Raw genomic sequence first — 27197 nt, 5'->3', positions numbered from 1 at the left:
CCTAACTCCAATGTAAAATCTCAATGTTACCAGGGCAAGCATATGAATCAACACTGGGTAACTCCCCAGTTCCCCTCTAGCCGCTAGATTAGATGCATTTCTGTGGACCCCCAGGATTGTTTTAAGGGCTTTTATGTGGACATCTTCAGCAGGTGGTATGCCACAGATTTGCAGAAGATTACTCATCATGCTAGGCTTGGGGACTAAAGGGGCCCATATTTCACAGCCGTAGCTAAGTAAAGGGAGTATTAGAGTGGAAAAAAAGTTTACGAGCAATTGCAACTGGGCTAGAAAGCAGCTGGTGACGGATTTTAAAAAATGCTTTTTGTGCTTTGATTTTCAGTAATCCATTGCTTTATTGAATTTTCCTGAAGGTAAGGTGTGAATACCAAACCCAAGTAGCAATATTCTGAGCATATTTCTATCTGTTCAGTTCCTAGAGAAAAGGTTAGATTATTCAATAATCGGCCAGGTTTATTAAAAATCATTACTTTTGTTTTTTGGACATTTACTATCAGCTTCCAGGTTTCACAGTATTTATCCAAACTATTGAGTGCAGTCTGAAGTCCAGCCGGGCTCTCTGATAGTATAAAGAGGTCATCCGCATACATAAGACAACTAAGAGGTTTATCCCTAAGGCGAACAACGTTGTTGAGGAACAGGTCGGGAATGTCTCTAATGAAGATGTTGAACAGTAAGGGACTGAGGACGCAATTTCTTGAAATTTACCTAAATCTTGTTCTAGTAACTGGAAGATATAATCGCGCTGTTGACCGAAACTACTTCCTACTGGGCTAATGTATACGCAGCATATGAAGAGATCTCTACTAAGCCCAAACTTTTTACACAGTTTGAGCCACCTGAATTCACTGTTGGTTTCTTTAAGGAATTTAACACCTTTTAGTAATTCTTACTTTACACCAATGGCAATCCCCCTGATGCTTTAGGTGATTTAGGGGATCTGGAACGCACCATTAATTCTATGTGGAACCCATCCACTGTGAGAATGTCAGAGTTTTCACAGTGAGTTTCAACCAGGCAAAAAATATCAAGGGAGGACAGGGCCTGTTGGAATTCGGGTAGCTCAAACTTAACAATTCTTTCATTAGCAATTCTTTTAAATAAACCACCAACATTCCAAGCACCAATATTTACCTGCCTGGTAAAGAAAGACGCCAATACAGAACAGAATATAAGTGGGAGATGAGAGCTACATTGGTACTTCCAATGAGACTATCGTTCTACGTAGATCGATTCAACTCCGCGGGGATTCTTGCTGAATGCAATCATATTAGAACGCCTCCTCTTGTTTCCAACGTACTCGTTTAATAACCAGTATAACTGTATTCAACTCAACGTCAGGAGGAGGCATGATAATCTGTTAATCGATCCTATTCCACTGTAATCGTAATCTGTTAATTGCATTCACGAGAATGCCAGCGGAATTGGATCGATCTACGTAGAACGACAGTTTCTTTGGAATGAGCTTGTTATATACCAACTCACCTGCACACATCCGGCGTTTTACTGGTAACTTGAGTCCAACTTCCACTATTTGCAATACTTTATCATACCAACCGGGAGGTCTCGGGGTAAGAGTGTCCGTCTCGTGTGTTTGACCCCACCGGGAGATAAAGCACCTCTTCAGAAGCGGCGCATTGTGTCCCTTTTCTTGAAACATGAAAGCAGTAGAGGCCACGTGGCCTGGCACTAAAAGAGTGCATTCAGAACAGATGATCTTTGGACTAGCAGATCTGCTGATCAAATATGGTCGATCCAGTTTAAAGCAATACCGACTTTTTTCCTGCTGATGGTCTTCCCTCCTCCACACACGCTGTTGCTGGAGGGGCCTGGTAATAATACTGGCAGCGCGAGCCAGTTACTTAAAGTAACTTATAGTAACTGGCTCGCGCTGCCAGTAATTACGCCGCGGGATATTCAGGGCACAGACCGTGATCATAAGACATACCGCGAATAGAAAATAGAATTTAGAAAATAGACATTGCATGTGAATGAAGCCTTAATCCGTTTAATGGCGCGTGTGGAGGGGGGAGACCATCAGGGAATTAATGGGCTTCCTTTTAATCGGGATCGGTTATATTGAGTCGGCACATCTGTTATGTAATAAATTCTTCCAACGAAGTCATAACATACCGCAGTTCTTCTTTGGAAAAATATTTTGATGGGGATCATAGATGTAATCTGACCTCGAGCTTTTGCGTTTAGATGACAATTTCACTTATAAATACGTTCGAAAGCAGTAGCTCTTTTTAACACTAATAAGTAATTTCATTTTAGTACATTTAAATAGTTTAATTCAACAATGGCACTATTACAGGGCAAAATATTCCAGATTTTATACATTTATATTTATTGGTTAAGTAAATTATTATCTTATCTAATCTTATCTTAGCACATACACAGTCAAGGAGCACACCAGGTGACAACCTCCTGCACAAGCCCTCTGACGCCCTCATAATAACTTTTAATTTCTTTAATTTCAACGTTGGCCCAACGTTTGCATGCTATCTGGGTAACCTTGTGTCGCAAGGATACTACATGTACTTATAGTTATTTATTCCCTTCATGCTCCCTCTTCCTCCCCCCCCCCCCCCCCCCTCCCCGGGCACTTGTAATTGATACTCCGTATCTTGATTAATGTGGAAGAATTGAAAGATGAAAAGAGCGCCCAGACGTGCTTTTGACAGGTCAGGTCACGAAGTAACGGATACGGCATCTCAGGCTACAAAATATGGCTTCACAGGACAGTGAACAAACTCGAGAAATTTCCCTCTCCGACAAAATTCCGAGCATATACGTTTGCATGCTATCTGGGTAACCTTGTGTCGCAAGGATACTACTTATAGTTATTTATTCCCTTCATGCTCCCTCTTCCTCCCCCCCCCCCCCCTCCCCGGGCACTTGTAATTGATACTCCGTATCTTGATTAATGTGGAAGAATTGAAAGATGAAAAGAGCGCCCAGACGTGCTTTTGACAGGTCAGGTCACGAAGTAACGGATACGGCATCTCAGGCTACAAAATATGGCTTCACAGGACAGTGAACAAACTCGAGAAATTTCCCTCTCCGACAAAATTCCGAGCATATATGGTAACCCTGCTTCCTATATGTCTTTACAACAATTCAGTATCATTATACTGAATTCTATTACTGTTCTATTACTTATGTTGTATTCAACCATTTAATAAAATTTAATATTTGAAGAAAATTTTATTGCAGGATTTTACAATATCACTACTTTGCACCATTGCTATTATATGGCGCAGAGTACAGGTTCCAAACAGGTATACCTGCAAACAGTAAAATTGTTTGATATTAATAAAATATAAACAATAACGTTGATCATAATAAGTAAACCACTCAGCAGTCTAACTGGCTACGGGTTATTGCCAAGATGTGTTTAGTTTATAACACTCTCCCCTAGTTCGGGACATTTACAGAATGTCTTGACCTCTCTCTCCCTCGTCATTTAAAATTAGTATTTCAATTCAGGATATTTACAGAAATGTGTGAACATTATATTAATTTGAGCAAGGGTATTTTACAGTGTTCGTAAATGTTACAAAGGAAATTATCAAAAATATATAGATTTCCATATTGAGAAGACATGTTCCTCTACTCCCCCTCTCCAGATTCCCTGGCCCGAGGAGCAATATGTTTGTCCTAAGCTCTGAAGCTCTGAACGAGCTTGATAGAAACCAGATGTGGAGATAGTAAGATTTTATTGCCCGAGCCAGACTACCGACTTTCCAATCTTACAGGTTGAAATAAGTGTGGGCAGGGGGGGGGGGGGGTATATATCTTCTTAACCGAACCATGATAAAGTATATCAGTAGAAAGGTTCAACTTGACTTTTTTTTTATTTTAAATCGTTATTTCTTAACATAATTTAGTTGCTATGCCCTTATGCCCCCCTCCCACCCTGAACTCTTGTAATAAATATTCAATTTTTTTCCATTAAAAAATGAGAGCGTAAATTAACTTATCCCAACCGCTCACGTTTTGCATAACGTTTTTATGAATGTTTCACATTACTTTAAATTACTGCTGACGGCTTTCCCTATTAGAGGGTACAATAACATAAGCCAGTGAAAATTAATGGAACGTGTCATATTTTTATTCCGATATTTATCTTAATATATATGTGGCTCACATTATCACTTTTTGTTGAAAGTTTTCTCACATCGAACTTAATTGGGTTGGAGTGTCTACATCTGTAGCGGTGCTTTAAAAGGTCATAAAGTGACCAATTTTTTCGATAGCGTTATGCGGGACTTAGGTAACTTTTATATAAACTGAAAATAATATACTGTAGATTGATTCACAACTCTGCCGCCGGTCAAATGCAAGCCAATAAGTTTATTTCACTGTAACATATGCATCCACTTGTGTGGATGAAAATGACAATATGAATACAATTTTTGTGAATATGTTATTAAACAATCACAATGAGTAAGAATATTTACTTATTTACTATTAAAAAAAAAACAAACTACTATTACTACTATTACTCAATTGCTGATGGGTGCAGCACTGTCTTGTAGATCCCTCCTAGCAAAAGCGGAGGAGAGAAACTGAGCTAGTGCAATAATGGTTTCTTTTTCTTGACATTTCATAATTATAGTAAATTTTTAATCAGTTGTTTTTAGGCCAAAATGTGTATCGTGTTTTGTAAATACCTTATATAATATTGTGCGCAGGTCGTTGTATAGGGGGCATGTTGTGAGAAAGTGTTTTTCGTCTTCAATTTTGTCTTTAGAACAGTAATGGCATATTCTGTCGGTACGAGGAGTGTTATTATATCTGCCCGTTTCAATGTGAAGTTTATGCCCACTGGTGCGAAAACGGCTTAGGTTTTTTCTTTTATCAGTATCGTGAAGGTAGTCTAGATATTTTTCTTTTTTGAATGTATTTTTGAATTGGCAATATACTCTGGATTTGGAATTGTGCTCAAGCTCACTGTGCCAGTTGTGTACGTACCCACTAATGATTCGTTCTCTGAACATACTTAGGAAATTTATGTCGGGATTCTGCTTTAGCCATACATCTCCAAATCCGTTTTCAAACAAGAGTTTCAGTTTTGGACCAACCAAAATTAAATGCCCGTGTCTGGTGCGAGTCCTCACACATAATTATAAAACATAGCAAATTACAGTATTTTATTCCATAAGTCTTGGTTATAAAATTATCAAAGGCATTCCAATTATAATCGATACATAAATTGTATTCATATTGTCATTTTCATCCACACAAGTGGATGCATATGTTACAGTGAAATAAACTAAACTAAACTAAACATAAACCATAACCCCAACCAAAAATTAATCCCTGACAAAGCTTAGATGTAACGGATTAACACAATCTTCCAACAATCTGCTTAAAAGCTCTAATTAGTATTGGCGCTGTTCTGAATCTTTCCCTTGAAGTGGTAAATTGAAACGGGGATGTTAGCCTTTAATTTTGCCCAAGGGAGAACGGCGTTGTGTAACAGTAAATTGCATTGGTATGCATACTTATACTACGTAGTTATACTGGATCTTTCCTCTACCATTAGTCCCTCAAATTTACTTTGGTCAGATCACTGGGATTTCATGATATTCCCTTCACTGTACGCTCCTAAAGCAATACAATTGGGATGCTACATGTAAGTTGTCATCCAGTAGCAAAACATCACTTGAACATTATCCGAATGATATGGGATATATAGCTTGTGAAAGCCTAGGTATAAATACCAACAAGGTATGCAGCTCATCTCTAAACCAGCCCCGTCAATCAAACACACATTATCTTCACTTGCGTCTTAGTTTAAATGCAGTCAAACAGGCTATAAATACGAATATATTGCGCGTTTAATTTAGATCCGCTGATTCGAAAATAATATAATCCATTTCTACTACTTGCACAAAACGCCTACATTTTGGTATTTTTATAGTGCCCATACCTATACCCTATATCCTGAAAATTGAAAAAAAAAATTCTGAAACAAAATGCGTAAATGAATAAAGTAGCTATAGACTATCCTTCATAGGGAGCTCTTTACATAAATTGCCGTATTAATAGATTTATAAAACGTATGCAGTAAAAATCCATTATACTGTGCCTATATAAGCTCTGAATCACTATAGTTCTTGACAGTCCAGTGGACATTTAGGAAATTCACGGGAATAAACGCGTCCATATGAAAATAAGAGCTTATACTAACTTGAAACGGAATAAAGAACGAGTGAGTGAGTACACCCCCACTCCACACACACACACATGCACACAATCACCCACGAATGTAACTGTCTTGAAAGCAAGAAGCAGAGAACGCCATAAACATTTTAGTAGTAGGCCTATTAGGCATCCTAAAGGTAGTCACGCAGCAAAACTTTTGTGTTCTTTAAAAAAAATCTGAGAATATATTATAGCAAATATAATACAATTTAAATAATTGAAATGCATTTCTTTCCAACATTCAGTTTACGTACGTTTTTTGGTAGCCTCTCAAAGTTTTAAACCTCAAATATTGGAGACCATAATAGAGTCAGCCAAGGACACGTTTGGGGAACACGTTAGAACACGTCATGATGGACATTAACAGGTGTAGGACCAGAACAGAGCCTCTGGTAAACAGTTTAGAACCAAGGGACCGAACTTGATTTGAGGACCAGAAGAGAGGCTTTACAAACGTTGCTGGTTATAGAACACAATTATTCAATAGATTCACTTTTCTATTCATTTATTCATTCGGTTAGGTGGTTATGTTGTTGTACACTTAAAAGTGATTGTGCTAATTGACTTGTGTTAAAAATTATTTTAATAAGCTTTGATACATATATTGTACACTATAAATTATATGTGCCCCTCCCTTTCCTCTAAAATAGGTACAGATTTGGAGAATGTACATACTGAAGGTGCTGTTCACCTGGAAACAGCAAATAACCATATGTTACTAAGGGTCATATTTTCCCTTAAGTCCTATTTCTTTTTTTTTTTTCTTTTATTTTTCTTTTTCAATAAGGAAAATAAATCCAGACAGTCAGCCATTATAGGCATGAAGATTTTAAAAAATCTTGGAAGAAGAGAGTAAATCAAATCAACTTATTTATTTATCTATCTATTTATTTATTTATTTATTTATTTATTTATTTATTTATTATAAAATTGGTTCCCATGTTTAATCGTTCTTTTCTTCATTGGCATGGAAAATGACTGAAGATTTTACTCATTTTGCTGTCTATGAATTTTTAAAAATTCTTGAGCCCCAACCTGAGGTGAAGATACGCTCTACCAGGGCCGCAGCTTTTATTATGTGGACATATTCTCTGACGCTCGCAGTGCAGATTATAACCGTATATTTAACCAGAGACATACCTGTGAATATCAAGTGAAAAACCAATCTGTGGCCCTGGTAGAGGGTAAGGTGAAGACCACACATTTCCCGTACAAAGTGATACATTTATGACATCTGCTCAACATGTTTACTCTATTGCAATCGATACAGCACGGGGTTTGTTTACATAGAGTTATCTCAACAGGAAAAGAAGGAATCTTTACCACACAAACAGGCTAACATCAACACGTTTGTTTGCTCGCGCCTTCTTGACAATTGGCGGATAATAAAAGGCCGAACGCAAAAGAGTCTAATGGCGTTTTTCAGACAGCGCAAATATTTAGATGACTTTTTTCTCGACAGTTAAATTATTTGTTTGGTTTTTTCTTTGGATATGACCTCCTGTTGCTATGCGCGAGCTAAGGGGAGCTAAGATGAAAACACACTGACCTATTTTATACCTCAAAATATTTTTCGAACGCTTACCTGTGTATAAAAAATAAGCAGGCCAAAAGTTCAAAACAAGCAAAGTCCAAGTTTACTTGGGTCCTCTCCTGTACTGTGGTACAAACAGAGCGATTAATTTCACAAGAAAAATGTGTAAGTGTGAGTATGAGAGAGAGAGAGAGAGAGAGAGAGAGGGAGGCAATTACATTATACACGCAACTACGAGTAACAAATGCAAATCAATATTGTTTTATTGGCAAGAGGTTTCCACGTGGGCCCGTGCATAAGATTATCCTAATATTACCATAGCAACAAGGATGTCAAAACACTGTATTTACCCGCTTGATTTCAGCCACTAGGTTCATTTGACCGCATACTTGTTCGTGGCAAATCCTCTCAATTTTTCAAGGTTTCTTTATAAATAAAACTTACTTTAAGCTTTCACATATAGCTTTATGCCATAAACCAAAGTAACTTTAAAGACTTTTTCCAGCAGCTGTAAATGCCCAGCTAACTCCATTACGTGTAAGTTTCTCAAAAAAGTATTCCAATAATTAAAGGACAACGCGCCATGATCAAATTACGATATAAGTTTAAAAAAAAGAAATAACGACTGTATGAATAGCTTTTGTGCTTTAACAATTAATTGACGTGCTTAGAGTGCATAGTGTCATATGGCAACTAGTCTGTGTATATATAAGTTACACTATATATATTCTATTGCACTACAGTGAATTAATGTTGGATTTCTTGGCGAAGGCCAAAAGCATTTTCAAAATCACATAGCAGGTCTTCTTCTTGACCGACATTAACTATCACGCAAAAGGTTTGACACTAATTCTAGGAATGAACTATTACAACCATTTAATCCTTGCTGACGTAGAAATACATGTATAGCTCAGGAATGAGCCGTGGCAAGCAAATCACAGCAGTTTAAACCCCTCCATATGTGCAGCCTTACTGGATCCTAACTGAAACATCACGGCACCGTGTCGCTTACTTTCTATGGGCGGGAGCGGTTTCGGTTTCGTTTTCTTCATCAAGTATTGGTTGTTCGGGACAGTCAGTTTCACCGGGTTTGAATTTTGACCATAACCCGCTAAACCCGATCCCAAAGCGGGATCCAGCGTCGCTACTCTGCCGGTGATGGTTTTGCGTAGACTGTTAACGTTCCGTTCTGTTTTCCCGCCACGATAGCTTTGACTAGGTATTTGACTGGCGTATATATGACGTTGGGCCGCGTGCTCGATTTCTCGTTCAACGTCTTCTTTACTTTTGAAATTGGGGTGGATGTAAGGATCCGTTCGTGGTGGGTGGAATCCGAAATCCGTTAAGACAAAGTTGCTTACTTTAAAAGCTGGCACAACGCGTTTCATTTGTAGCTCCCTGGTGTTAACTTCACTGTCATCAGCAGACTGTGATGTGTTTTTACATGAGTCGTCTTTCCCCTGGGCTCCTTTCTCTTCGGGGATGGACGGAAGGGATTTCGAAACTAAAGTCAGGTCTGGCGATGTTTGTTTTTTCCGAGACTTCTTTGTAGTCTTAACAGGATGGGAGGCACTACCGCCTTGTAAAGCACCGTTCCCAGTAAACATTTGATTGTTTCCATTTTTCACAGCGGGCAAGAATGGTTTAATTTCTTTATCCGAACTTACTTGCGCTTCTCGTACCTTGTCCTTTTTTGTCTTAGTATATACAAGCTCGTATTCGAGGGGAACCGGTTCTTTTTCGGGGGAATCTTTCGTGCCGAGATTCCGAACGTAGACAAGTTTGTCCCGAGTAAGACCCCGAGGGAGACCAAGTCGTCGCATCGTCCCGGACTTGTCCCGGAACATGAACGCCACTCGCTTCTCCATCTGAGGGTACTTAGTGAGGAAGTCTTCCAAAAGATCCTTCTGTTCACTCTCAATCTGAAATGATATAAAAAAGAGTCAAAAATTGGATGTTTTTTCTTTGGATGTCGTCTTTTGTTTTTAAATGGGTATAAAGCGCTTATTCAAAACGATAAGATTTGCCTTATTCTTTTGCTTTTGTTTAAGATGAAATTCTAATGCTGGAAATTCTTCATTTTTAAGTAGTTATTTTGCTGCAGCGTTGCAAAATTTATTTCTATTCGAACAGGGCACACAATCGCGTAAAAACATTGGGTTTTCTTCCTTTTTTTGAAAGTTGAACATTTGAACATATATGTTATGTAACCCGAGCAGATTTTGCAGAGTTGGACGCTACAAAAATAACAAAAACAACATGCAACATTCCGATAAATTCCTTGCGGTTAACCGTGCATAATTTGGGCAGTGTTGCCGCATAAATGACGGAGTCTGGTTACAAAAACACAAACCCAATATGTATCAGCACTGAACCCTTCTTTGGGATCGTATTTCAACACATACACACCACACAAAAATATAAACGCCCTACGCATTACTTCAAAAAAAAATTATCAGCTTTATGGGTTATTTATACCTTAAATCGTAAACAGTGAATTTTACTATTCGGTGTGCTACAAGCTACTATCCGTACTGTCCGTAACTACATGTACAGTTTACTGTACGTAGTCCCGTACATGTTCCATAGATCGTTCACCATATTTTTTTTTTTTTTTTTTGCTCGGTGTATGTATGTATGTTTGTTGTACAGATTTACTACCTTCAACCAGGGCCGCAGATTTTATTATGTGCACTTTTTCACTGAAGAAAAGATCCATCATTTAACCAGAGACATACCTGTGAATATATAGTGAAAAATCAATCTGTGGTCCTGGTAGAGGGTACAGCTTTAGTACAGATAATAAATTTTGTAGCAGGATTGTTGAAGATAGTGAAGAGGTTATACCCGAATTTATGGATTCTTCAGCTGAGTTATATGGCTCTCATATTTTATTGCTTCTCCTTCTTGATAATATGTGGCGACAGCAGTCTGAGCAAACAATCTAACATCCTTATTGTGTAAATTCGCAAAAATGCTCTTAGTTGCATTTTAATGTTAAAACATCTAAGCTTTCTTAACACTCACTTCAGATATGCCCCTATAAATTCGTCGAAATCTTAAACGAGACGTTGTGAAAATAGGTAAATAAATGTCGGAGGCAAATTATGTAGACCTATGAGATATATTTACAATGAAAGAAATATTTTAAAGCAAATGATATACTTAATCAATATTATGTAGTAATAATACTGATATCATATAACGTAAATCAGAACTTGATCCAGTGACACGTTTCAACAGTTTTTTTTTCTAATAAATAACGTTTTCCTACGCAATGATTTACTATAACACAGCTATTAGCGTTGAAACATATTCCAAACTAATTCTTTGGTCCATAAAACTTTCATCGCCCTTTTACAAACCCTATGTATTCAAATTTGTGTAATTTCCATTTGCTGAACCCCCTAAAACAATGCTATATGACCTTTTCTTTGAAGGCCTTTGAAGGTCTTTGAGAATCGAACAAATACATGACTGTGATTTAAATGGCCATGAACTCTGAGTAACTCAGTTAAAAGGTAACGGGCTTTTTTCTCTCCTTTGTCCACTTTAAACTACATTAATTTGTTATTACGCACGCGCTTCTGGGCTTCAGGTACCCGGTATATCTTTAGACACATACTGATCCTATGACAACAATTTCGCAACAAATTTATTTATACGAATAGCATGATCTTTACTCGCCCAATAATGCAACATTTCTTAACAAATGTCGTTTGGGAAAACGACATTTTGAACGACAATAAGTGCAAAAATTCAACAGCGGGATTTATGAAACTCGGGATTGAAAATACGCCACCAGTATAATGTCATGTGACGGCTGTAACAGATCGCTGTCATGACATCGCACTGCTTCTCCAGTTAACTCAAGTAGACAAAATACCCAGCAACTATGTCTTCATTTCTCACCTTATTTGTTTTGTACTCCAGTGCCTTCATCATGCCCTTCACGCGGGTCATCATGCGACGCTGGACGCCACGGTTGACGCAGCGAGCGTTCCGGAGGGCCAGGCTAGCCCCGTTCTCCACGGGGACCAAATCTGCGCTGAGCTTGTCCGCAACTCGATCTGCCTTCTTGTTGGAGAAATCTATTGTGATTTCTGCCTCATTGTAGCGGTATGTTTGTGTTTCGTCACCGGCCCGTTTAATAATTGTTTGCCTAGGTCCCGGCGTTTTTGTTGATACACGTTCTCGGAGCGCTCCTGTGTACATGTTTTCTATGGACGGTTCAGTTACGTTCAACAAAGACGGTCTTTTGCCAATGTGTGTCGACAGCTTAAGCGCCTTTGTGTGTGTTAATTCATTGACGCACTACAGGTAATCATGTTTCAATGCGACCAGGAGGGGGTTGGTGAAACATTCCTGTCTCCACTGTATGCGTTACCACGTCTCTGGCAAAGGCAACGCACGGTTAATTTGAGACCGAGTTAAGTGGGCAATATAATCTTTCAAACGCCCGAACAACAGGTATAATTTCCGCGTTATGTAAATTTGATCTTTGACCGCAGTGAAGAGTTTATAACCGCGAGTTTAAATATCCGTACAGTTTTCGCAGAGATGGAAAATGCTCCATCAGAATATGTACTAAAATGGATTGTAAAAGGGAACGCACAAAGCGATATATACATGAGTAGCGATAGACGCACAGGTGAAGTTGCAACAATGAATATTTTAGCAGCTTAATCAATCTGCCCACCAATGATGGTCTTGTAACCAAGGAGTTTAGAATAAAAGCGTTGCTTATTTCAGGTTAATCTCTTCCCAATTATGACTTAACGAACCTAATTAATCTACAGACTGTTTATTGGGTTACGATGTTTTTATTGATAATCAATAGAAACCCCGTGTTTATCTTGTTCTGATTTACTGTATGTTCGGAACCTAACATTGAATTGTAGAGACGAAATAAAGCGGATTGTTACAATTGATTATATGCATTATATACAACAATTGCTTCCGTATCATGTCCTATACAACTATAGTTATGATGGTGACATATTTCGTATCCAGTAATATAAATGCAATATTTTGCTTTTGATTTGTTTTGATTTGTTTTTATTTATTTTACTTTTCCTTTTTTTCTTTTCTTCATAACTCTTAATATTTATTCAACGTTTTGCTGACCCCAGTGATTTGGAGCAAAGGCAAAACGACAGACCGTAAAAACAACTCGAAAAGATAAAAAAGAAAGAAACTTATTTTCTGTTTTAAGTTGTGCAGTAAACCGAAAATGACAACAGAATTATCATTACTACATTAACGTTTCTCATCGACGGCTCGATTCGGGATTGAAAAGTCTCAACTAATACAATAATGAAATGCGCTCCATTGCCACTTACTCTCCTTGTTGAAATGCGTTGCGCAGCGCAACAATCACAATCGCCACGATTTTACTCAAATGACGTTGTAAACGTAAACTGTTGATATGACCTACACGTGACGTGAAGTAACAGCTCGTGACGCTTTCAGTAGACGTCATTGACGTTGGTTGTTATGATGTCAGAAAATAACAAAAAATAAACAAATATATTGTCAGGGATACCATTTTTTGTTTTTTGTTCAAAACAGAAAGATGTCTGAGAGCATCATGGCTCTCACCGTAAAGCGTTCTCTTTGAGTTTTGCCTTCTGCTACAATAACTAAGACCATGCAGCACGGAGCAAACAATGAGAAGAGTCCGGGCGAATACAACCACAAGATGTCGCAAACTACTAGCCCAAGTGTATTAAGGAATCGGAGATCGGATACAGTAAATTTTAGGACAGGAGAAGAAAGAAACGCCGTGGTTCGAACTGTGTCTGGAGAAACAGTTGCTCGCACGCCTATCTACCGCCGACCACTTTCTGAACGAACTTCAGCGTCTATCCTTCGGCAAAATGCTGAAATGCCCAGCCATGTCAGCGATGCGAGATCTGTGAGGTAAATATTGGCAATATATCTTCTTGATTTATGTCGTATTTTATTATTGATTATTATTATTGTTGTTGTATCTAATCCTTTATCATTACTTTATGCCCTTTATTTTTTAGTGAGTTTAGGGTTACTTTCTGTCTGCCCGTCTTTGTAACGGTATGATTTGTATTTGACATAAGTAAACGCGTCTTTCAAAGGTTCATAACAGGAGCCCTGAGTGTGGTGCAGAAAGCGGCTAGATGGCATGTATAGGGGAGTTCAATATCTCTGTATGAGAATGAACACCACTTTAGTCGTTGTATAAGAATTATCTGTCTGATTTTCTTTTTTAACATGAAATGAAAAGTGGAAATTTACTATAAAATCAAATCGCTGAAATAACATCAAGCGGCCTGCAGATTATGATATTTTCTGATTTTTTATACAATATGAGAATGCAGTGCTTAAGAAAATTTTGCTGTTGTTTCGTGCAAACATGCGAAAAAATATACAAATTTATTTACTCCAATTCCAGCCAATATTTGATAAAAATTTCAAGCCAATCATTTGGAATTCAATATTTTTTTTTATTAGGTGTGAGTAGAAGGTTATGTTTAGAATATTTCTATAATCAGTTGTTCCTGTTATGTTTTGCAATTCTATTTCATTATCAGATTGCCAAGCTCTGCAAACTACGAACATCAGGCAACAAACCAAGGTGAGCTCATCCGTAAACGAAACTGAATCAAACTAAACATGATGCAGAAAACAAATCATTTTAAAAAATCTGAATGGTTAAATCGCGTCGTGTGCCTTACTTTGCTTCGTGCAATATTTAAAATGTGATATTGATAATAATCTGAAAATCTGCAATAGGCCTACGCATTGATCTGAACATTAAATGACGGTCTTTAAGAATCAGTCATTTTAAGGGTATCTTTTAAATTTTTGTTTGCTTTTCAATATTTTTCCAGGTGAAATCAGATTACGCCCAACTATGCCGGGCGAAATTACTGACAAACCGATCAAGGTCAAGCGGAATTTCTCCTTAGAGGGTGCCATGGACAAAGTCAGAGCCACGGAAAACCCCACCGCCACTGAGCGGATGGTGCATTTCGCACTGATGGGCCAGTACCTCAAAACGCTCTACACGCACGATCAGCTCTGTGACGTCATCATCACAGTCGGAAACTACACTTTCAGCGCCCACTGCATCGCGCTTGCCTGCCACAGCGATTACTTCGCCGAAGTTTTGCTGAAAAACCGCAGGCACACCATCCCGCTGAAAATCAGACTAGAAGACATCACCGCGTCCGCCTTTCAGAAGATACTGGAGTTCATATACACGGCCGAGATTCGAATCAATTACGATAATGTCGGTGAGATGTACGTCGCTACTCGAAAACTGCAGATTTTGCCCCTTCTCAGCGTCTGCCAGGATCTTTTCAGCTCCTTCCCGCCCGATAAAGCCATAGCCGTCATGGAGACCGCAGACCGAAACAAGCTGAAAGTTTTCTATGAAAAAGCCTACAAGGTGGTGTTGTCCCACTTCCCGGAAATTTACCCATCATCCGGTTTTCCAACTCTGGACGTGGAGAAGCTTCACCGCATGCTGCAGGACGACGATTTAAGGGTGCTGACTGAGCTGGACGTCTTCCGGGCCGCCATGCGCTGGTTGACCTACGACAAAGAAAACCGCATGCGCTACGCCGCACAACTCATGAGCTGCGTCAGGTTCATGTTGATGACATCAAAAGACCTTGTCACGTGCGTGGAAGAGGGTGGCCAAATCATGACCAGCGATGGATGTCAGAGTTTAATTCTGGCGGCAAACTGGTGAGTTGATGTTAAAACGAAGGTGTGAATTCCTATTTAGGTATTGTGGCTGGGTGCATTTTTCATGTAAAAATGTAATATATTTTATGATTAAAAATAGTGCGTATTATTTTAAGCACAGTACGGACACGAATACAATATCAGTCAATACAGGAATTTATGAGATTGTAAAAAAAGAAATGAAATTCTCAAAAATTCAATATGACTGTCGGTCGAAACTATTGTCAACGCTAATGCATTTTTCACACGCGTAAAATACTAAAATAGCCGTTATTTTCTTGGAAAAAAATTTTCTTGGTATTTTCAAGGTATCGCACCTGCGTCAACCTTGGCAGAGAGTCCACCTTCCCACTGCCCACTCACACTCCAAGGACCTGCATGGTGGACCTTCCACCACAAGTCCCTGAGTCCACTGACCCTCGTTTCCTGCCGTCCAGAGCAATCTCGTCAGAGACAGCCTGTCAGTCGACCTTCACTATATTAGCCATAGGAGGCTTTTCAACTGCTAGCATGCCTGGAGACGAGGATGGGATCGCGCCAAGTAAGCGTCATAATATGCACATCTTATGATGATAAACAGGTCTCTTTTAGATAAAATTATTCTAGACACCAACCAAATATCTTAAACAACAATACGAATGTCTGTTTAAATTTGATGAGGACACAGATAATTCTCATTACAGTACACATAATACTAAAGGTTTTACGCGATTTTTTCAAGGTACGAGTATTCTGCGTTACAACCCCTTACTGAACACCTGGAAGCTGTGGGCCGCCCTCCCAGAGCCACGAACAAACCACGCCGTCGCCATTGTGAACGGAGTCATCTACATCGTAGGTAAGCAGACATATTTTATTTGAAATGCCTCTATGTCTATGTCGGGGGGGGGGGGGGGGGGGGGGGGGGGGGTAATTTTATTTTGCGTGTAGAAATCCAGATAAATCATTTTTAAATAAAAACAAATTAGATAAATACATGTAAATATAAAAATTTGAGGTAGCAGCGAGATGGGATTTGCACTGTTCATCTGGAATAGTTTGGTTTTCAGAGTAAAAAATTAAAAACGTGCAGTATCCTTTGGCAAAACAAAAAAAAATCATCTATCTCCATGTTGCATACATGCAATCATGCAAAACATAACGGTATGATGTATTATGATGCTTTTTTTTCCACAAGGTATTCCTCTTTTTAAAAGTTTCTGTCTCATCCTAGGTGGTTGCAATCCTCGAGATGGTCGCCACGGCATTTATGTCCCCAAATCCACTGTGTTCAAAGTGAACGCCAGGACTCGCAAATGGAGCCAGGTGACGTCCATGAATGAAAACCGAATGCACCACAAGGTGGCAGTAGTGTCCGGCCTCGTTTACGCCGTGGGCGGCGAGGGTTTAAACAACATGTGAGTGCATGTAGCCTTACTGAACTTCTCAATATCATTGGTAACTTTGAAGTAATCTGTGTTAATTAAGACTGGTGGTGTTGTAATTGACAAGTGCAACAAGCGTCTTTTATGTTATCATTATTTTTGATTCGTGGAAGATGTCAGGTACAGTTCCCGGGTAAATTTTGGTATAAGCCATAAAGACGTTCTGAGGCATGGCCCGCAGGGAACACTTATACCGGTCGTAACGTAACTGCTTGTCTGTGGTGGTAACTTTTATACTTTCAACAGCTTCATTTATTTCGTGTTTCAGAGTCCTTGCCTCAGTTGAAGTATATAACCACGTGACCAACCAGTGGTCGTACATCGCCCCACTGAGCACCGGAAGGATCGGCATTGCTGCGTGCGCACACTCTGGGCTTCTTTACATCGTTGGTGGCTATGCCGACAGTGGGACCAGCACATCCGGGGAACCCATCTTGAACCTGGTGGAGTGCTATGATCCGCACACGAACAGGTGACGTAAAGATATTCTCTGACCGCAATGGGGGTGGGGGTGGGAGTGAGGGTGGAGGGCTAGCAGCTTCTTCCTATATTTATGTCATTTTCTTTTCAATTTCAAGGGTTCTCCTCTTTGGATTAAGTTTAGTTCACAATCAAGACCATTTAAAGTGAATATCTCTCATGCCTAAATGTTTCCACAATTTGACACAACTTCCCATATCTCGGAAGTGCATGCACATTATCCAAATAATTTTTAAGCTATTCAGAATTTATCATACACTTGTTACTTTTAACTATAACATAGAGACAGTTCCACTGTTATTGTTAATACGCTTTTGACTTCAGATGGTCCAGCCGAAACCCAATACCCGAGCCACGTTGCCATGCCAACCTGTCAGAATGTGGCGGGAAACTTTACCTGAGCGGCGGCGCTGTGTCGTCGTACGCTAATGGCGACTGCACATACAGCAGCGTGGGGTCCATACTGGAGTACCACGAGAAGAGGGACCAATGGACAGCCAGGACGGAGATGACTTCACCAAGGCACAATGCTGGCAGCGCAGCTCTGGGTGAGTGTCCTTCAGGCCCCATTCCCATAACTAGACCAATCTAAGAGGATCGACCCATTTACGAGGGGTTTCTCGCTTAATTACATTTAGCTTAAGCGGTTCTGATGTATGGCACGCCTTATTTTGTCACAAGATTTATTAACTAATTTATCATTCCAATGCATTCTTTTTATGTCATAAAATTGCAACGGCAAACAAAGGTGGCAATGTCAGTACGTCAGTGGGTAGGGCATAAGTGTCGATATTTTCATAAAAAGTCCCCGTTTTCATTACTATTTTTAATTTCCCCCTATTTTACAGGTTCCTGCCTATACGTGATGGGTGGCATCAGTACCTTGGAAGGCTCGGCCTTGTCTTCCGTGGAGTGTTTTGACACCATGACAGGGATCTGGTCACGTGGAGAGGACATGCCGTCCCCGGTAGTAGGATGCGCATGCGTCGTGCTGCCGCCAGTCAAGTAACATTTCTCTACCGCACGTAAAATAATAATAAAAACATTTTCGGACTGGACAAACCGCGAATATTAAATCTACTTTTTACACTTCACAAGGCATAAGACTTTAATAATTACTCAGTGCTACGGACAAATAGAGCTGAATAAAAAAACAAGCATTTAATACATGAAAAACGTGGACATACACTTCTAAAGGCATACACAGCAATTTACCATAATTCACAAGGACAGAAAAACATGAACTTGACATCTTTCTGTTTTGGACTTCCAATATTTTTCTACAAGTAAATTATTTTGCAGCCAAGTTTATTTCGATGACATTATATCTGCAAGAATATATAAAAGAATTATATCTATTTTATTTTTTAGCATTTTTGCATTTATATGGCCGGGATGTTGCAATGATAAAAAATACGCAGTTTATACGTGTTCTTTATATAAGCAGAAATAAAACTTTTATCGACACTATTAATTAAAATATTATATTTATTAAAACTATTTCCTTTTGACCTGATTGAAGTAATGAACGCGTCTTTCGTGAACGTTGCCAGGTAGTTAACAAGTTATTCCTTCCCTTGAACAGTAAAAAGGATAAAAACTAATAAGCTAAAAATTGACAAGGTCCTTTATGACTATTTTTTTTTTTTTACATCTATACAAGCAGGAAAGGAGGAGAAATCAGGAAAATAATAATGGTAACAACAACAATAATAATGATAATAAATTTATTCATACATTTTCGTTTTAACTGCCATACTGCAGCATTTTTCGAGATGTTTTACAGGAATGTATGCGCATCTTCAATTCGTTGTATTCTTGAGTAAGTTGGTCTCGATTAAAAGAAACCATCAGACTGCTCCCCAAATCACCTCTTTTATTTCACCCAATAACATCCAAAAATAACTTATAAAAAGTATGTCTATTGGACGTGTAAGTTTTTAAAAGTCTAGCATTATCAACAATAGGATCACGTGGTCACTTTCACATTTAATATTGATTGTTCGTCTTCGCATAACTTAGTAAATAGAGTAGAAGTTTAAAACCCGTCCTCCTTTGCGTGTAATCAATAAATATATCGAAATATACACTCAAAAAAGAGACGTATATGTTTAAATTGAAATAGAATATCAAAGTCGATCCATTTTAAATGTAATCAAAGTATCAAAACATAACAATTTAATATTTTATAAAAACGTATTGCTACATGATCATGATCAATGCTTCCAAGAGAAAGCTGCTAATGTACACTCTATATGCTTTCCTAACAAAGTTATGAATTTTTTAAAAAATCTGCAGCAAATAGGTAAACGTCCATTCACAATGGACAAACGGCTTTTGAACTATCAGCATACATAAAGGTGCAATTTTCCGGATTGCAGCACTAACATCATTGTCAACTCATTATGTACCAGTGGTTGAATCAATATAATAGTCTGGGAGGGTAATCTTAATAATGTTTTAACAATAACAGTTCTTGCTGATATAATTTCAATACTTTCTGTCACATTACTAAGGAAAAAAAGATTTGTTACGAGTTAAACTAGTTCATTCGATGAAAACTGTTGCAGAGACGGTTTCATATTACATGGAAGGATTTAACGAGTATTGCTCTCAAACATTATGCATAGTTACAAACATGACGCTCTTTCGACGCAACAGGTACGCTACCTTGCAAAATTTCTCTTTTTCTGGTGCGTGCGCTCGTGTATGGATGTGCCCATGTACTAAAACATAGCCTTACCCGCTGTAAGACGTATGTAAGTTGAAGGAATAGTATCATATAACACGTTTTCACATAATGTCGAGTATCGCCATTCAGATACTAGGATAACATATAGAAATGTGACAATCATTTGTTTGTTCACAGGTACCTGCATTGGATATTGCTCATCGTATTCAATAAAATCTTTGTCCCCGCGGGAAAAAAACTGTTTCCATTTCATGGGAAGGCTTAGAATATCGCTTCGGGGTCACTGGGCGGCATTGCAGCTTGCTGGCAAATTTTCAGCTTTAACCTGTGGATGCCGTAGAAGATCGTGTGCAACAACGGTACAACAACCAATCCTAATACCAATATCATAATCATAGTGGACCCTGGTTTATTCCAGTCCAATACCCCAGGGTATAGCACCCGGCTGTGGTCAAAGGCCCAATAGATTGCGCTGAATATCACATAGAGAAGTCCGTAGATTTCAGCATAGACGAAATGCACCAGTCGCACAGGGTAGGCAGCAATAATCAAGTCGAGAATTATTACAATGGAATTGACCCCGTGAAGCTGAAAATCCTCCATCTGAGGAAACGATAAATTGTTCTCTTTTGCCAACTGTGGATACAGAAAGCTAAAGTACACCACACTTACGATGATGGCGAAATTGCTTATAGCTGTGAAAATCAACCAATGCAGCTTCATGTACCATGGAATAGAAATGGCCCGTATCCCAGTTACGGAGCTATATCCCGACGATTCAGACTCTCGTCTTGGTTCGCGCCAACCAAGTCGTCCCTTGCTACCGCCCTCGTCCCCAGAAGCCACGGATTCCTCACCTGAAAGCAGCGCCTCTTCTTCTTGCCGTGTCACCGGGACTCGCCGCTGCCTCGAGCAGCACTGCCGGTAGTTTTCAATGTTGTGAATCACGCAAATCAAAGCCGCCAGGAGCACGTGGCAGGAAAGCAGGAAGTAGGACCAGTTCGTCAGCCATGTTGGGAATGGGTAAGGGAGGTGAACCAAGGGTTGGTGGGCCGCCGTGTACATTTGCCAGTAGATCACGTAAACCGCCACCGCCATGCGATAAAGGACGTACAATAAAGGTGGCCATCTCCACTGAAACGAAGAAAAAAAATGAAGCGTGTTGTATAATCTTGTTTGGAATGCCCGGTTGTTTGCAACCTAGTGAAATCCAGAATAGGAAATCGCTTGTAGAAGAAAAATTGCAATAAAAAAATGAACCTGAATATGTAGATGAAAAACCATTGCGATTTGGTGAGCTGGCTTCAACGATTGACTGAAATGTGAACACGAACAGCTATGCCAGACTTATCCACGTACGATATCTTGTAGCCAGATTGAAAAATTGCTTTCGCTCATTTTTGATTGGTTGTTGTAATTAGCAGGTAAAATTACTCGACTTTCTCCTTTTCTTAAAGGGATAATAACTCTTCATATGAAATCTGTATTTCACAATAAAAACATTGTGAGTGACTCATAAAAATATAATATATACTGTTTTCCCACAAAAACGGCTGTTATAGCTATTATTCTGATATCTGAGCTTGTCTTTAGACCACGTGACCTCCATTGATGGCTATACTCTGTTAAAATCTCTTAAGAGATTTTAACAAAAAACCAAACTTTTTAGAAAAAAACCAGGGACTAACTTTGAATGTAAAAATGGATTCATTAACCATTGGTAAGTATGGAAAAATTGTTGTTTACTCCAGGAAAATTCATTTTTTGGCCGAAACGAAGAGTTATTATCACTTTAACTGTACCCCCACCCCCCGATTTTGTTTCATGTGGTACAGTACGTACAACATACACAGCATATTCAATTAGAACATTTTTATTTAACAAACTCATTTTCTTGCGTTTGAGGGATTAAGCATTAAAAAGCATTGAAAACTGACAAGTTCTATAACAAGAACAGAATACTTTCAGACAAATTAATATGAATAATACTAATTGAAAATATACAAAAATTAATTTTTCAAAAATCCTGTATAACAACTAATGATTAACTGATCCATCTTTAAAATACAAATGTCTATATCAAAATACTCCCTTCACTATTGTAGATTTATAATACTTTATGCAACTTAGTGCAACATAAAATTAAAGTAAGATTTCACAATTATTACTTTCCTGGTCTATAAAGGTTTGTCACACTGTGGCAAAGACGTGGATACATAACTGATACTCTTGTCTTTGTTCAGTATAAAGCATACAGCTTTGTGTGGAAGACCCTGTCTTAATATTGCTGTGATATTTCAATATACCAATTTTGAAACAAATAATTCAGATTCATACCATAGAACATGCAAAGTCATGCTGTATTACCTAAATAGTATTGGTCATTTATACATTCCACTCTTATATAAATCAAAAAATTTTCATTTATGTGGCATTTGTTCAACCTTTACAGCAATTTCAAAACACAACATTTCTTAAACTATATAAATATTATAAGGCATTTACAAGTATGTGTTATGTGTTCATTTATCACGGCAGTGTAGTAAACAATATTTGACAGTTTCTAAGCTATACATACAAAACTTCTAGAACATTAATATGGCACTTGATTGATGAATTTTCACAAGTTTAACAAATAAATATAAAAAGGTATTAGTCAAATAATCTTTTATGGTAGTATAAAAACTACTAGTATATGATATTTTAACTATAAATATATACTATAATATATAAAGTGATAAGGCCCTTGTGGAATTTGTTAATTAAATTTTTACAACAGTATAAAAATATCACATTTTGTATAAGAACTTTTGAAGCAAAAAAACAAGAAAGGAAAAACAAATGTTAACCATATTTTTGTATTTGTTCGCTACACTTTCACAGAAGAGTAAAAAAGTATACTACTCAGTGTGAAATACACATGCATGTAAAAATGGCATAGCTGTGGCAATAAAATTAAAAAGAAAGGTAAAATATATCTTTGATCTTTATAAATCACACATGAAATGTTAACATTTGGCACTACAAGTGTTATTTGATCACTAAATGTACATAAGAATGTACAACGATATTTTGCACAAGAAAAATATTAAAATATTCAGAATAACTTCAATTAACTTGTATATAAACCAGAAAAAAATAAAAAAGAAAGAAAAAGAAGTTGGGCATGGTTAATTAATAAATGTTTCTTGGATTACACATATTGCATATAAGTTGCATCAAATTGAGGTGAGACCAAGTGGAGCTCCCTCTGTTACATCTTTCTTTACCCCCTCTACTATAATTACAAGCATTTCAATCCTACGACACACTGCATGGCACTTTTATTTTGATTTTTTCTGCAATAACATCAATTGTATTTTTATATAATAATATTTCATGAGAGCTTCAGTTGTAAAGATCTCTACTTTGGTAGAGAAAATGTGAAAAGTAAATTTTTAGAAAAAATTGATCCCATGTATCTGCTGGGGAAAATTTGAAAAGTAAATTCAGAGATAAATTTGTTCATCTGTTTTTCGTTTTGATGACAATACCACGTTTTCTACACCTGCTCATGATCACCAATTGAAGCACTTTCACATAGAACAAAAAAAAAAAGTTCAAAATTATTTCCAAAAATGGTCCAAAGACAAATTACATTTAACAATAGCTATAATGTTAAATTACTCTTAACATGTGGATTTAAGTAAAAACAGTAATAAAAAAAACTTTCAAATTTTGATCCTTTTTGCATCAAATAAATATTTAAACAATTCTTTGTTCTGTTCTCAAAATCTAAATAACATAATATAATAAAAAACTAATAAATTAGAATTAAATACTTCATGAATAGAAACTTACCCTAGTATTCAATGTTTACTACCTATATTTGTTCCCATGAATTATTAATACTTAACTTTTCAAACTCAAAAAAAAAAAAAAAATTAAATTGTCTTGTGACGACCCTGATATACTGCATATAGAGATATGTCCAAAATATAAATATTGGTATTATATATATACCACGATCTTACTCAGTGTGATAACTTCCAGTATGGCTGAGATGTCAACTCCAGTTTCTATTTTTAAATTTGGACACATCAAAATTCTTCTTCTTAAAGTGGAAGTTCACCACTTGGAACAGGTGATCTTTTCAAACAATACAATTTCAATCTGAAAATGCCGTAATATATCAACTGCAACAAAGGCATAACAATAAGAAACACAACCCCTAGAGATATGAAGGTATATCCTGGACCATTCCAATCCAATAACACAGGATACATCACATTAGTGTGATCAACAGCCCAGTATATCACACTGAACACCACGTACACGCACCCATACACGTGCACGTAGACAACATGCAGTATGCGCACTGGATATCCTGCAACAATGGTATCGATCAGAACGAGTATGGTGTTGGCCACATGAACTTGGAAGTCCACCGGTGTCGGAATGCCCTTCAGGACTGGGTAGGCGAACACCATGATCACCAAGCTGACGATAATGGCGCAAACACTCGCAACAGTCCACAGCAACCAATCCAGTTTCATGTACCAGCGAATCGACGCTGACGTCTCTTTGGCCCCATTTTCCGTGTCCACCAGGTTGGTACCGCTGGAGGCGCCATGACCAAGGGAGGCACTTGTGGTGGTATCTGTCGTGGTATCTATGGCGGCATCTGCGCTAACAGCAGGATTGGTGTAGTAAGTATGGTCCTGCTGGGCCGTGTCCTTTGAATTACCCCCACCTGCTTCAATCCCAATGTTATTCCTGCTGCAACGTTTAGGTGTATGCCACAGGGAGATGGCCGCAGCAAGCACCATGTGGCATGTTAATACAATATACGACCAGTTAGTCAACCAGGCCCACCACGGCTCTTTTAGGTTAGCTGTAGGAGAAATGGATGCAGCATATATGACCCAGACCATGCAATAAAGAGCCATCACCACTCTATAGATTATGAAGACCATGGGAGGCCAGTTCCACTGGAAAAGAACAGAACGCATCGTCCAGCCCAAGTTCAAAAGCAAGCAATTGTTTTAATTCATGGTTTAAGACATTTGTTTTCAATTTTGAATGTGACTACAATGCCCTACTGATAGAATTTGAATAAACTACCAGTAGAGGGCCAGAGAGATGCAACTCCCTCCTGGGTTTGAACCACCGGCTGGGTGATGCACAACAAAGGGATGATAACACATATATAACTGGTTAAAAAGTTACAAAGTTTTCTTTTTTCACATTTACATGAAAATTCACCCATTCACCATAAACCCAGGTAGCAGATGGGATTAACAAATATAAAGATATTTGCAGTTTAAAAAACACAGCATGCAACCCCTCAACCATCAATCACAAAATAATAAATAATAATAATAAATAAACATGAAAAGCAGACTTTTGAAACACTAAAGATCCTGCCAACATATAATATTTTTTCTCAACTCAAAATGGACAATGTGGTTTTATGCTATTCATTTAAAACGAATGCAAACTAGCAACTATGTATCTCTGCCAATTCGCCCCTTAAACGGTATTGGTTCCTTTTAATATTTCTTTTAACAATTTCTAATCTATGCCTGTATAAGCTAATATGAAACTTCTAGACCCTCTCCTTCTAGGTTAAAGTTCTTTTTTACAAAACTATGCACAATTTCAACCAAATCAAACTGTTGAACCAAATCAAGGGTTAATATTGCAAAAGTTAAAATAAAAAAAAAATAAATAAATAAATAATAAATAATAATAATAATAATAATTTCTTCTTAAGTAAAATCAGTACATGGTTCAACATTTGACTGAATTTTAATGTCTGAGTTAGCCTAACCATCTGTAGGTATTTTTTCAGATCTAGACAGTATCAGTTTTCCTTACCTGTGGTAAGTAGAACACATCCTCCCTGAAATAATTTAAGCCAAAATTGGCACACCTCAGCTCTTGGCGGATGGACATCCTGAAAAACACATTTATAAAGTTAAACAAGAAAGAAATGGTTCAAACCCTTTCCAGGCTAATTTTATGTACCGGTACATGTAGTTTACATGTACAGTGTACTTAATTCATATTCTGAAAGTTCGAAACTAGTACTAGTAAGTTCCAAGAGTTCATAATATAATTTCAGCATTATTGTAATCAACATTAATTTACACTAAGATTGGTCAAAAAATAAATAATGAAAATTCTTCCTCCCTAGACTTCAGTCATTTTGCCAATTAAAATTAAAATATTAACTATTAAAATTTTAAAAAAAAATCTATTCATTGACTACTGTATAAATTCCAATCACTGTATGGCACGGCTCAATCACCACCCCATTCAATCCACATGGTTCAATCATTGTGCAAACAAGATAAGAAATAGTTCAATCACAAGGTGTGTGTAACATCAATGATAATGTTATGTACACATTTAATAGCATACAGGAGATTTTGTAACTTTGCCAAAATTAATCCACTTTACTCGGTCAAAAATTAAGGACAATGAATGATGGCATGTAAAAAAAAAAATTGATGCATTTCAATAACATATATTTATCCGACTTTTCACTAGAAATGAGTGGGTATATAGCCCAATAGGCTATTTTTAAACAGAGTAATTCATTTCATAACATAACATGGCGCTTGATTAATTTTGATAAATTGGAACAAGATTACATGTAACATTGCCCATGTCATATCATCAGAATGCCCATGAGCGACTGGTAACTAAAAACAGTGGGGAAAAAACTGATAACAGAAGTCGGTATCCAATATTCTATGGAACTCGGGTAAATATTGGTTACTGCGCCCTTGGTGACTGTGCAATTATTTTTCAGCTTGTCATTAACGCGTTTTTAGTTTAGTATAAACCATAACATGTCATTTTAAAGATATTTGCGCAAGCCTTACACTATCAAAAGAGCAAAATATGTGGAAATATATTTTATAAAATCTTTAAAAACCGTAGTGTTACATGATTTTAAAGAGTAACTAACCTGTCAAGAGCCGCACAACTAACAAGGAAGAGGACCCCCCACTAAATAGGTCAATTTCGTGAACTCTCGGAAAATATCGTTTACTCTCGAACTCGAGGAATATAATTTTAGATATTTTCAAATATTTCTTTTAATGCCTAG

At 37.7% G+C, this 27197-nt stretch overlaps 3 protein-coding genes across 6 annotated transcripts; 1 reads left to right on the top strand and 2 right to left on the bottom strand.

The window, feature by feature from the left end:
- Nucleotides 1-8388: 8388 nt before the first annotated feature.
- Nucleotides 8389-12134, bottom strand: LOC106172036 (uncharacterized). The gene is made up of 2 exons (XM_013552614.2): nucleotides 11684-12134; nucleotides 8389-9693 (listed from the first exon to the last, which is right to left on the bottom strand). The coding sequence occupies exons 1-2, from the start codon at nucleotides 11984-11986 to the stop codon at nucleotides 8707-8709; spliced, it is 1290 nt and encodes a 429-aa protein (XP_013408068.2). The 5' UTR covers nucleotides 11987-12134; the 3' UTR covers nucleotides 8389-8706.
- Nucleotides 12135-13335: 1201 nt separating this feature from the next.
- LOC106173576 (kelch-like protein 24) lies at nucleotides 13336-18764 on the top strand. Its single transcript, XM_013554743.2, has 9 exons — nucleotides 13336-13693; nucleotides 14341-14384; nucleotides 14641-15502; nucleotides 15811-16043; nucleotides 16224-16340; nucleotides 16716-16899; nucleotides 17195-17398; nucleotides 17731-17954; nucleotides 18255-18764. The coding sequence occupies exons 1-9, from the start codon at nucleotides 13422-13424 to the stop codon at nucleotides 18413-18415; spliced, it is 2301 nt and encodes a 766-aa protein (XP_013410197.1). The 5' UTR covers nucleotides 13336-13421; the 3' UTR covers nucleotides 18416-18764.
- A 355-nt stretch (nucleotides 18765-19119) lies between these two features.
- On the bottom strand, nucleotides 19120-27131 carry LOC106173609 (protein rolling stone-like). 4 transcript variants are annotated; one of them, XM_087014685.1, is made up of 3 exons: nucleotides 27057-27131; nucleotides 25958-26036; nucleotides 19120-21232 (listed from the first exon to the last, which is right to left on the bottom strand). In XM_087014685.1, the coding sequence occupies exons 2-3, from the start codon at nucleotides 26033-26035 to the stop codon at nucleotides 20360-20362; spliced, it is 951 nt and encodes a 316-aa protein (XP_086870811.1). In that variant the 5' UTR covers nucleotide 26036; nucleotides 27057-27131; the 3' UTR covers nucleotides 19120-20359. The 4 variants fall into 4 exon arrangements, with proteins under 4 accessions (XP_086870811.1, XP_086870814.1, XP_013410235.2 ...); XM_013554781.2 differs by lacking the exon at nucleotides 19120-21232 and adding an exon at nucleotides 21958-25068; XM_087014688.1 differs by lacking the exon at nucleotides 25958-26036 and having other exon boundaries at nucleotides 27057-27114.
- Between the last annotated feature and the right edge of the window lie 66 nt (nucleotides 27132-27197).

The sequence above is a fragment of the Lingula anatina genome, chromosome 6 (assembly GCF_051362555.1).
Source record: "Lingula anatina isolate TDL-2025a chromosome 6, LinAna3.0, whole genome shotgun sequence".
NCBI lineage: Eukaryota > Metazoa > Brachiopoda > Lingulata > Lingulida > Lingulidae > Lingula > Lingula anatina.
The sequence above is the reverse complement of the archived record's forward strand: the minus strand, read 5'-3'. Positions and strand labels throughout refer to the sequence as shown.

What these genes read in the sequence shown, in the direction of transcription:
- LOC106173576 (XM_013554743.2), top strand. Translation starts at nt 13,422, where the DNA reads ATGCAGCACGGAGCAAACAATGAGAAGAGTCCGGGCGAATACAACCAC. An exon ending in AGCGATGCGAGATCTGTGAG is followed by an intron (nt 13,694 to 14,340) that starts GTAAATATTGGC and finishes TTTCATTATCAG; the next exon opens with ATTGCCAAGCTCTGCAAACT. An exon ending in TTAATTCTGGCGGCAAACTG is followed by an intron (nt 15,503 to 15,810) that starts GTGAGTTGATGT and finishes GGTATTTTCAAG; the next exon opens with GTATCGCACCTGCGTCAACC.
- LOC106173609 (XM_013554781.2), bottom strand. Translation starts at nt 26,035, where the DNA reads ATGTCCATCCGCCAAGAGCTGAGGTGTGCCAATTTTGGCTTAAATTAT. An exon ending in ATGTGTTCTACTTACCACAG is followed by an intron (nt 25,069 to 25,957) that starts GTAAGGAAAACT and finishes GTTCTTTTCCAG; the next exon opens with TGGAACTGGCCTCCCATGGT.
- LOC106172036 (XM_013552614.2), bottom strand. Translation starts at nt 11,986, where the DNA reads ATGTACACAGGAGCGCTCCGAGAACGTGTATCAACAAAAACGCCGGGA. An exon ending in TGGAGTACAAAACAAATAAG is followed by an intron (nt 9,694 to 11,683) that starts GTGAGAAATGAA and finishes ATATCATTTCAG; the next exon opens with ATTGAGAGTGAACAGAAGGA.